This window comes from Miniopterus schreibersii (genome assembly GCF_964146895.1).
Source record: "Miniopterus schreibersii genome assembly, chromosome: 4".
Lineage (NCBI taxonomy): Eukaryota > Metazoa > Chordata > Mammalia > Chiroptera > Miniopteridae > Miniopterus > Miniopterus schreibersii.
Genome location: NC_138105.1, coordinates 24,615,583 through 24,628,029, shown reverse-complemented (window position 1 = coordinate 24,628,029; position 12,447 = coordinate 24,615,583). Strand labels below are relative to the sequence as shown.

The 12,447-nt window shown below is 34.3% G+C and overlaps 1 protein-coding gene across 1 annotated transcript in view; it reads right to left on the bottom strand.

The window, feature by feature from the left end:
- The window catches only part of KIF3A (kinesin family member 3A), a 49,195-nt gene that overhangs the window by 20,369 nt on the left and 16,379 nt on the right, over nucleotides 1-12,447 (bottom strand). Inside the window, exons 5-8 of the mRNA XM_081137430.1 lie at nucleotides 6,980-7,085; nucleotides 2,667-2,806; nucleotides 2,068-2,265; nucleotides 1,568-1,742 (exon numbers count right to left, since the gene is read on the bottom strand). Coding sequence (XP_080993556.1) covers nucleotides 1,568-1,742; nucleotides 2,068-2,265; nucleotides 2,667-2,806; nucleotides 6,980-7,085 — 619 coding nt within the window. The remainder of the gene's footprint in view (nucleotides 1-1,567; nucleotides 1,743-2,067; nucleotides 2,266-2,666; nucleotides 2,807-6,979; nucleotides 7,086-12,447) is intronic.

Below are 12,447 nucleotides of genomic sequence, written 5' to 3'. Positions count from 1 at the left end.
ATAAAAAATGTGGTATACAGCTTGGCCGGTGTGGCTCATCAGTTGAGCATCGACCTATGATCCAGGAGATTGTGGTTCTATTTCATCAGAGCACATGTCTGGGTTGCAGCCTCGGTCCCTGGTGGGGAGGTGCAAGAGGCAGCTGATCAATGACTCTCTCATCACTGATGTTTCTATCTCTCTCTCCCCCTCTCCCTTCCTCTCTCTGAAATCAATAAAAACATATATATTTTTTAAATGTGGTACATACAGACAACAGAATATTAGCCTTAAAAAGGAAGGAAATTCCGACACATGCTACAACATGGACGAACCTTGAGGACATCATGCTAAATGAAATAAGCCAGACACAAAAGGACAAATATATGTCTTTACTTATAAGAGGTACCTAGAAGAGTCAAAGTCAGAGATAGAAAGTAAAACAGTAGCTACTAAGGGCTGAGGGAGAGAGGGGGATGGGGAGTTAGTGATTAATGTGTACAGAGTTTCATTTGGGGATGGCTAAAAAGTTCTGGAGATGGATAATAGTAATGGTTACAGAACAGTGTAAATGTACTTAATGGCACAGAACTAACTAAACACTTAAACATAGTTAAAATGGTAAATTTTATGTTATGTATATTTTACCACAATAAAAAAAATGTTAAAAAATTAAGTCAGCAAAATAAAGGTATGAACTCAACATCAACAAATCTAAGAAATTTTAAACCTTTAAAACATACTGACTATAAATACCACCTAGTGGCCACACTTAAAACACCAAATTTCATTATCTAAGAGGCAGTTCAATTATTACTACTTTTCCTCAATAATCTTACTCAAGTTTATTGAATCAGCACCTTCTCCAAAAATTTGTGATGCTGGCACCTGGTAATTTCACATCTGATCCAATCAGTTTCCCCATAGATTAAAGAGGCAGTTTCGGAGCTCTCTGGTTTACCTGGTATGCAAAGGAACCCTATGCCAATCAGTTCTTAGCATGAAGGTACAGGGAGTCACTAGGCACTTCGTGATGGTAAATTTCTCAACCTCAAGAACAAGGTCTTCAAACTTTCTAACCTTCTAACATTATCTTGTTAGAAAAGAATTTCCGAAAGAGAATCTCATGTTCAAATTTAAGTATGAAAGCATATTTTCAAGGCCATGCAATGAACTTCTACTTATAGTAAACATGGTTTACCCATGACTGTGTGATAGCTGTCTGTTCTTCAAACAATAGTGACTGATAACCATCACAGAGAACTCTGGCCACAGTAATCTAAACATATGGTAGAATTTGCTCTTACATAGAGACAAATAAAAATTCATTATTTAATAAGTGGTCATATGAAATCTACAGACGGTCACTGGGATTTTTTAAATCGCAAATAAAAACATTATATAATTTAACTTGAGCTTAATATGAAAATGCTAAAGTATGTATCAAGTTACCAAGCAGAACTATTCCTTTAAATATCAATGTCAGAGGTGCAAAGAATTTTTAATAGGTGGTTTTTATTAGAACACTTAGTGGTAAAACAGCATATCTTTAGCCAACATTAAGATCAACATTTTGGGAAAATGTTACCTTCTTCAAGCTTTTTTTTCAGTTCTTCTATTTCTTTCTGAAATTGACGAAGCAAAGCATCCTTTGGATCTTCATTAATTCTAGCTTTATTTTTAATATTCTTAGCACGGTTAGCATACCGTAGGGTACTGATAGTTTCATCGTAATTATAATCTGCTGGCCCAATATTTGCACACTGTTGAATCAGGGATACAAAACAAAACATATTAACACCCGACACAGTTAAAATTAATACAACCATTACAAAGATATCAAAAAGAATTTCTGAAGCACACTTCTATACTTCTATTCTGGTCTTCTTGAAAAAGAGAGTAAGTATAACCGCGAGGGTTTCCAAACACCACGATATGGGCTAGTACATGTAGTATACTAGAATAACCATAAATCGAATAAAGTATAATAATCAACAGTTTAAAAATGTTATGCACATCAATTATGGAGATAAACAGGAATCTTAAATCTGCTTGATGATAACTACAATACCATCAACTAAGTCTTACCATCATGGTCTTTGAATTTCCTCCTAAGGAATCCTGAAGAAGACGAGTCAATTTAGAGTTCCGATAAGGCACATGAGTGCTTTTTCCATCCACCAAGGCAGAAATGACATTACCAAGGGTGGAAAGTGAAAGGTTGATTTTTGTAGCTTCTTTGAGGCGCTGCCCAGTAGCTCCAGTTTTTGCTTGTCTTTCTGAACCCTAGCAATAAACAGACACAGAAATAAAGCTAAAATAAAAAATACAGATTATTTCCAAAGCTTAAAAAAAGTAATTTAACAGAAAAGGAATCTGATATAATATCTGGAATTCACCTCAAAATAATACAGGAAGGGAAATGGGGAATGGTAGAGATGAAACAGGACTGGCCATGGACCAGTAACTGTTGAACCAGTAATTGGTGAAATCGAGTGATGGTTACACAGATGATCATTCTACCTACTTTTGTATAGGTTGAAATATTCCATAATAAGTTAAACACATACTCACGTTAACAACTTAAAAATCATACATAAATCATACCTTTTCACTTGAATTTTTATTCATTTATAAAATAATAAAATTACAAGAGTTATTCTTTTAGGGAGTAGCCTATTACTTACAGCAAGATCTACAAGATGGAGCTTCCCCATCCTGACGTGCATGTTACCGTCAACGCCTTTTTCACTGCATTCTATGGTAATTGTGAAGATGGCATGTGAACGGGAACTATGCTCATTCATATTAGTTGCACCAACAGAACCTTGAATAAAGGAAGGAAATTCTTAAAAAATAGTAACAACAGAGAGTACCTTTAAAAATTATTAACTATCCAGAATGGTTTAGAATACTTAGTTTCATCAGAGCCAAAAACCAAAGAGCATGGCTAAACCATAAACGCAGAGGTGTGTTTGGCCATTATTAAGAAGTTTCTGACAATTTATGTTGATAGCAAAAGAATTTGTAATGTTTCTCATACTAAAGAGGTAATTTTAGGACAAAATAAATTTTAATCTCAAGTATTACTGGCTAAAAAAAATAGCTCATTAACATAAAAATACATGTTAAATAATTCAAAAAATATTGCTGTTTCAGCTGTCTCTAAAAAGTATTACGTTCTGCAAATCTAAACCACAGAAATACTTGTAAATATGCATCAGATGATGCCAGGATATTCAGTTCAGCACTGTTCACAACAGCAAGAGATCAGAAACAACCAACAGGACAGTGGTTAATCAGTTATAGACTAGGCATACAATGGGGTTAAAAAAAGAAGGTAGGACATGGAAAGATACCCATAACATATGGCTGGAGAAAAAAAAAGAGAGGAATATATAGTATAATCCCTATTCTATAAAACAAAAGCATCCATTCAAAATATATTAAATACTGGTGTGGGTATGAATATTTTACATGAATATGTTTTGTAAACAAAGAAAAAGGTCTGTTTTGTTTTTTATAATACACATGTATTGGTTTTTTCCTTAAATTCCAAACTACTTTAAAAGCATTATGTTAACTTTACCCAATGCCAAAATTATCTTACTACTATATGTTCATGCAGAACTTCTCTATGCAAGCTTTGATTTTTTAAAAAAAATATATCTTTATTGATTTCAAAGAGAGGAAGGGAGAAGGAGAGAGAGAAAGAGAAACATCAATGATGAGAGAGTCATCATTGATGGGCTGCCTCCTGCAGGCCCCCAACTGGGGACCGAGCCCGAAACCCAGGCATGTGCCCTGATTGGGAATCGAACCGCGATCTCCTGGACCCTAGGTAGACGCTCAATCTCTGAGCCACGCCTGGCCAGGCACAAGCTTTGATTTTAGCATTTAAACATTAAAATATAAACATTATTCATTATTGGCATATAGCTATACTGGAAGTCAGGTAACTGGAATGTAAATTGCACTAATACAGAAAAGTAAAGCCTGAATAAATCAGTCAGAGAAAGACAAATACCGTATGATTTCACTTATATGTGGAATCTAAAGAACAAAATAAAAAACAAAACAAAAGTGAAACAGACTCATAGACACAGAAAACACAATGATGGCTGCCAGAGGTGAGGGAAGTGGGGGGGGCCTGGGAGAAAAAAGTGAAGGAATTAAGAAATACAAATTGGTAGTTACAGAATAGTCACAGGGATGGCAAGCACAGCATAGGGAATATAGTCAATAAAATTGTGATATCTGTGTATGGTGACAGGCGGGTACTGGAAACATGGGAGGGAGAACAGTGTAAAGTATATGATTGTCTGACCATTATGCTGTATACCTGAAACCAATATAAAATGTTGAAAGTAAACGGTAATTGAAAAAAAACAGTAAAGCCTGTTGAAAGAAGGTAAATGAAAAATTAGCGAAAGAAAATGAAGGCATTTGTGACTTCATGCTATATTTTAAATCAAATTATTAATTTTTTCCAAACATGTAAAAACCTATTAAGCCTTGATTTTGCTATTCCCTTACTGAGAGATATTTGGGATAGTTTCCTATTTTAGGTCCTCATAAGGAACACTAAGATGAGCATCTCTGAGCAGATATCCTTCTTTCTCTTTAGGATTACTTCCATGGGATGTATTTTCCAAACTGAAATTATCAGGTCAAAAGGTAGAAATCATTTTTTAGCTATGTGATATCAAATCATACTGTAGCAATGTTTTTCAATTTGCATGGGGAATGAACATATAATTTGAAAAAATATTAATACCTATTGTTTTTGCAATATATGTAAAGCATGCTATTTATGATTGTAATTTTCTATATTTCTGGTTATGAAAACCAAGGAATGTAACAGACATGTTGTTAAATGTGACCTACTTTGAACTTTACAATCCCTAGGGGAGAAGAGCTTGCAGCAATGAAGTACACTCAATGTTCCAACCACTGATCTGTCACATAATGGAAATAAAACAAAAAACATTTCCACAACTTTAACTTTCGTCAAATATTTATTTTGGAATAAAAAAATTATATTCTTATGTTTTTCAAGAGGGTATGGAAAATTTTATCCTACAAATATGCCTGCATATGTATAAACTCATGTATATGTAAGAATGCTTATTGCAATATTGCTCATAACGGCAAGAAAACAACCCAAAAGTCCATCAATAAAAGATTGGGTAAATAAATAATGTAGATCCACCCAATGAAATAAATACTACATCATTCTTTTAAAATGCTTATAAATATATTAGTATGTGTTAATGTGAAATGATGTCTAAGATAATATTGCTAAGTGAATAAAGTATGCTATTATCTGACTCATAAAGAAAGAGGACACTCTCTGAAAACACACATGCGTGGGCACACAGACTACATCAGAAAGAGCACATTAAAACTAGCTGACTGAGACACAAGGGTAGGAGAGAGACTTGCTTTTCAATGGATACTTTTGTGTCTTTTGAATTTTATAGCATGTGCATGGATTACCTATTCAAAAAATTAATTTTTAAAGAAGGAATTTGGTTTAAAGCCTGAAAATACTGCTCTACAAAAATATTAACCAACTTACAAGGATGCCCACAATGTAAATACACTGAAAATTTGCGTTTTCGTTGCTAGGCAGGCTGTTTATTTGTTCGTGAGATGACTAATTTTCTTAGGTATAAATTAACTATTGCTATATTATGACCACCTGTATAAAACAGAACTAAGTTTATGTTTGTATTGACTTTTCATCTATTTAGAATAGCAGCTTTTATTGTCCTATATTTCCCCTCTGCTAGTCCGTCCCTCTTGATAGTTATTTTACTCTATTTCAATATGATAAAGTTTATATTTTTATGTTGGAATTTTTGTACTAAATATTTGGACTCAACCTATTTATTAGGAGTACTTTCTTCTCTGCTATCTTAGGTTTTCAAATCCCTTTACCTTTGTTTCATTTTACTTTTCTCATTAGAATTTTTTAGGTCTCCTTGAACAAATCTCACATACCAAGTGAAACCAATTCCCAGGTAGTTAACGGGAGGTTTTGGTCACTACTGTAAATGGAATCTTATGTTAAATTTTTTTTAATTAAATAAGCAATACATGAACATATTCCTGGGATAAAAAATGTAAAAGTACATTTAAAAAAAAAAATGAAAGCTCCAGACATCCCTTTTCTCCAATCCTACTTCCCCTTGCTTAAAAGTAACCACTATTAAACCTCCTTTCATTTTGTATTTTTTTGTTTTTTATTTATTTATATATTCATTTATTTATTTATTTTAATCCTCACCCAAGGATATCTTTTCTATTGCTTTTCAGAGAGTGCGGGAGAGAGAGAAACATTGATGAGAGAAACACACACTGACAGGCTGCCTCCTGCACTTGCCCCAACCAGGGCCGGGCACTGAGCATGCAACCGAGGTAAGCGCTCTTGGCCGGAATCAAACCTGGGACCCTTCAGTCCACAGGCCAAGACTCTAGCCACTGAGCCAAACTGGCTAGGGCCCAAATATTATTATAGCTAACAAAAAACAGCTATATAAGAGTTTCAAAAATGTAGCACTACTACTAAGAAACAAAATTTTGCTCAGCACAGAAAATCTGTGAGATCTACCATCAATATTTGCCAAGGGTGGGAAACCTTCTTTCTGCCAAGGGCCACTTGGATATTTATAACATCATTTGAGGGCCACACAAAATTATCAACTTAAAAATTAGCTATGAAAAAAGCTCCTAGATTTATTGAATTTTGAATCCCGCCTGCGGTTGCCTTGGCAGGGCCAGACAAAATGATTTCATGGGCCATATACAGCCCTAGGGCCGGATGTTCCCCCCCCACCGAATATGCTCTCTACCTAGTAAATAATCAAAAAGAAAGAGTTTTCAAGACACTTAAAAATCTAGTCTTTGTGGGACAAAATGCCACACCAGTTTTGCTTCTAAACCAGCCTAGTCAACACATAAATTGTAATACAATACAATTATGTATTACACTTACGATTTTTGTGGCCTAGTGTCATAATTCTATCCATATCATCAGCATTATTTACCACATAAGCTGATAAATCTTTGATATAAACTCCCACATCAGGTCTTTCTTTAACCTAAAAAAAAAAAAAATTGTAATCCTTTACACATACATCCATAATTCTTCCACAGCTATTCATTGAACATGTGTGTTACTTAATGAACATCTACTACATATAAATAATATGTAAATAAATGTGTTATTTACTAAACACAGTTATTTATTGAACATCTACTGTGAGACATCGCTAGATACTGAGTATACAGTGATGAACAAGGTAGGCGTAGTCTCTGCACTTGTGGAAGTGAAAATCTACAGGGAGAACATACAAACGAATAATTAAACACAAAAGTTATTTTACTTCAATTGTGATAATGCCATGAATTAATACAAGAACACATTATAAAGACTTAAGCTAGTGAAGCAGGACGGGTTAAGTTTTCCCAAGATGATGTTTCATCTAAGACTTAAAGAAATAGGAAGTAACCAGTCTGGGCTAGGGTAGGAGGAAAAGAGTAAATGCAAGGATCCTGAAATAGAAAAAACTAGGCACTCAGAAAAAATAAACAAAGCCATAGTGGCTGGAAAGAGCAGGAAGCAGGACGGGGATGGAGGGGGTGGGGAGAGAGAGAGAGTATGTATGCGAGCAGGAGTGGAGTAGTGGGGGTAGGGTGTTGAATATCTAACTATAGAGGTAGGCATAAATAAGATTAAACTATTATTGGCCTTAACAGCAATTTGAAGCTGCTAGATAATTTCAAATGGTTGAGTGAAATACTCAGATCTATGGCGTCCATGCAAAAATACTACCTTTCTGTGAGTAACCTTATGAGAAATGTTACCAAATTTGAAGAATATTTTCAGGAAAGATCTATATAAAATAGAGTGTTCAAAAAATCAAAATTCACTTTGGAAGACTCAGAAGTCACCTCTACAAGTCAAAAGAAAAAAGTAAAATTGAGGCAGAGGCCTGTGGCTGCTAGTGGGGAAAGCCATTCCATAGGTATTAAGACCTGAGACAACAAAAAAAGTTTAAAAAACAATTCCACAGTCAAAAGTCATAAGGGCAGCCCTGGTTGGTGTGGCTCACTTGGCTGGAGTGCGGTCCTGTAGACAGGAAGGTTGCAGGTTTGATTACCAGTCAGGGCACACCTAGGTTGTGGGTTCGATCCCCGGTCAGGGTGCATGCAAGAGACAACCGATGGATGGCTCTCTCACATTCATGTTCTCTTTCTTTCTCTCCCCCCCACCCCCTTCTAAAATCAGTAATAATAATTTTTTAAACAGTCATAACGGCAGACACTTCAAATTCCAGGTGTAGATTTTAGATCTAGTTGGGGTTTGGGGGATTTTTTGGTCTCTTTTATAACTATTTATAAGATGTACTTATACATTAGGAAAAATTACCTTTTTCCTATAATGGGATATAAATGAAACCCTAATTTTATAAAGGAGTGTGCTGGTTTCTATAAACCAATGGATTTCAACTCTGCTCTGAAAAGCCCTAGAGCAGCAATTTTCAACTGGTGTGCCATGGCAGGCACACTGGTGTACTGCAAGAATTTTTAAACCATGCTATATCCGACTATTTAGTCAGGGGAACTGATCTCTTTTCCCTTAGACTGTTAAATAAAAAAATGACAACAGCCAACAACAGACATCCAGTGTGAATGAATCAAAATTATACTTATTTTTTTGTCAGACTGACAAAAAATATGTTTTCTGGTGTGCCACAGAATTTCAGTAATTAGTTTATGTGTGTCATGAGATGAAAAAGGTTGAAAATCGCTGAGGGTCAGTGGTGGCACTGAGGGGTCACTATGGGAGCCTGGGCGTCTTCAGGCTCAGACAAGTTCTAAAGCAAGCTTCACTTTCATGCATTTTTACACACTGTGCGTCCATATAAGGTTTGGTTTGATGAAAATGTTTAAATGCTTTAAATCTTTTTAAAGGTTTAAAAAGAACTGGTCTATTTCAATGCTTCTCAGAAAATGTATGGTAAAGAATACTTTAGGTATTTCTATTCTGGCAAACTGGTATTTCTGAAAAATACAAAAATCATGTACTTGGATGCCATAGCAACGTCCAATTGCTATAAAAGCTTTTAAGCATTGCTCTCACTTTCTGTGCTCATCATACTGAACACTGAAAACAAGTTCTTCAAACTGACATTGGTCTGCAAAGTCTAAGGTTGCTTTCAATCACAATATGATCTTAATTCAAAATTCAATTAAGGGTAGATACACTGATTAGATATGAAAGATGAAATCAAATATGATTCCAAATTTACGAAAGTTAAAAAAGACTGGTGATAATACTATCAAAGAATTTTTCTCATAAAGCACATAAATTAAATTTGTATAACAAATATAGTTTATAACACAAAACAATGAATCTCAATGGGGCAGTTACTCCCCTGCTCTGTTTTAGAAATTTGTGAGGGAGTTTCTGGTTCACTTGAGGACACTATTAGTATTCAGACAGGGGCCAGGGATACTAAGCTTCCTGCAGTGGATGGGATCTTCTCAATCAATGAAGAATTGTCCCATGAAATTTTGAATATCCTACCAGTGAATGTCCTACACATGAAAAAAAGCTATATTTACCTAAGTCTAGACCCTAATTCTATTTTACATATAGAAACAAAGTGCTTTTCCATGGTAATAATAATAATATAGGAATGCAAGAAAACTAAGAATTATATATTTTATTTTGCTACCAAAAGCTAGTCACTGTTTTAAAAGACCATGTCATTGACAGCAACACCAATTAAAGTGTTATCAATTCAACATACCTGTAACAGTCTGCATTTGTAGTTGTTGCAGTCATGATTACATATGCCTTGACTACTTCATTATGTCAGAGTGTTGCCACTCTAAGTATTTTATATACTGAAGTACTAATATTTTATTTAAGTCCCTTTATTCTCCTTTATATTACAATTGTGTAGTATATTATTTTAAAAATTATGTGCATAGGTATACTTTATGAATTTTATTTCAGAATAGTCAAAAAAGCATTCCAAAATATTGTTATAAAAAGGGGACACTGGGTCTAATATGATTGAACCATTGACGATACTGTTGCTGAGAATAAATCTATTTTATAATTACTGGTACAAAAATGGAAATGTTCTTTCCAAATGATTTTTATACTAATAATCTGTGCAATAAAACAATAAACTTTTAAAAGCCAAAAGCACAGAATTAACAAAGTATCCATCAAAACTAAAGATGACAACTAGCAAAAAGAAAAAAAATACATCTCCACATTTGCTATGTACACATTATCATTACAGAATAAGCTTCTATTAAGGTCTAACAAACACAGACAATCCCTAAGCCTGTAATATATTAATATACTGTTTCAAAAGCTCAGTTTGTATGGTAAAGTTTAAAAAAGCTAACATTTATTGAATATTATGTGTCAAGTATTGATTTAAACACTTTGTATTAATTTGTTACTGTTGGCAATAAGCCTATGCAGTAGACAGTATTACTTTCATACGGCAAAACTAAGGCTAATAGAGGTGAAGTAATTTGCTCAAGAGATCAGAGCCAGAATTCAAACTAAGATGATAGGACCTCAGAAACCATTCTCTTAATCCTAGATGATACCACCATTCACCTGCTATGTGACCTTGAACCAGTCAGGAAACTCCTCTAGCAAAACTGACTGTTGGGAAGATTAAATAAAATAAAGATGTATTACTACCACAATTTACTGTATTGAATACCTACTATCACATTATAAGAGCTCAGTAATAGTAGCTACTTTTACTCTACATGTATTCCACACCGTACTACAATGGTGGCTACTGTTATTCTACATATATTACTCTCTATTTTACTAACAGTGCAATTCCAATCAAAATTCCAATATTAATATTTTAAAGGCTATTATTTTCCTTATGTTTGTCTCATTTCATAAAATACTTGGTAATATTTACAAATATTTACCACCTTACTCAGCAGTACTACTTCAAAAATGTATCCTCACATATGCCTGTACATGTATGATACTTACCACAGAATTGTTTGTGACAGTAAATGTCAGAAACAACCCAAGTGTTCACCAACAGAGGGCTGGCTAAGTAAATTTTAATTATGTCCATACAAAGGATATCATACAGCTTTAAAAAAGGACAAAAGGGAAAAAACACGAGGAAGCTTTCTCTGTAATGATACTGAGAGACTGCCATAATCCATTGTTCAGTGAAAAAAGCAAACTGCAATGGGGGGAAAATAATCTTTTCAATAAGCAGTACTAAGACAACTGGACATCTACAGGCAAGAGAATAAAGTTGGTTCTCTACCTCACAACATTTACAAAAGTTAACTCAAAATGGATCAATGACCTAAATATAAGAGCTAAAATTATAGAACTCTTTGAAGAAAACAGAGGCATAAACCTTTGTGACCTTGGATGAAGCAATGGTTTATTAGATACAGCACCAAAAGCATAAGCAACAAAACTAAATATAGATGTCAGAAATGTTCAAAATTTCAAACTTTTGTGCTACAGAAGACACCATCAAGAAAGTAAAAAGACAACCCATACATGGGAGATAATTTTTGTAAATCATGTATCTGATAAGGGACTTGTATCTACACTATATAAAGAACTATTACAACTCAATAACATAAAAACAAATAACCCAATTAAAAATGGGCAATGGATCCAAACAGACATTTCTCCAAAGAAGGTATACAAATGGCCAATAAGCATGTGAAAAGATGCTCTACATTAGCCATCAGGGAAATGGAAATCAAACCCACAATAAGATACCACTTTACACCAACTGCAATGGCTATAATAAAAGACAGAAAATAACAAGTGTTAATGAGGATGTGGAGAAATTGGAAACCTCATACACTGCTGATGGGAAGGTAAATGATATAGCCTTTCCAGAAAACAGTCTGGCAGTTCCTCAAATGGTTAAAAACAGCATTACCACATGATCAGCAATTACACTGATAGGTATAACCAAGAAAACTGAAAACATAAGTTCACACAAAACCTTGAACAAGAATGTTTGTAACAGCATTATCTGTAATGACAAAAAGTGGAAAACACCCAAAGTGTTCAACTGATGAAGGAATCAATAAAATGTGGTATATTCATACAACAGATTATTATTCAGCAACAAAGAGAAATGAAGTACTGATACCTCCTATAATATGGATGTACTAAGTGAAAAAACCTAGTCACAAAGGGCCATATGTTGTAGTATTCCTTTGTATGGCATATCCAAAATAGGTAAATCTATAGGGGCAGAAAGTAGATTAATCATTGATTAGGACTAGGGAGAAGGGGGGGGGGCAGAGGGGTGACAGCTAAGGGGTGTGGGGTTTCTTTTTGGTGTAATGACAATGTTCTAGAATTAGATAGTAATGATGGTTGCATAACTTTTGAATATACTAAGAACCACTAAATTG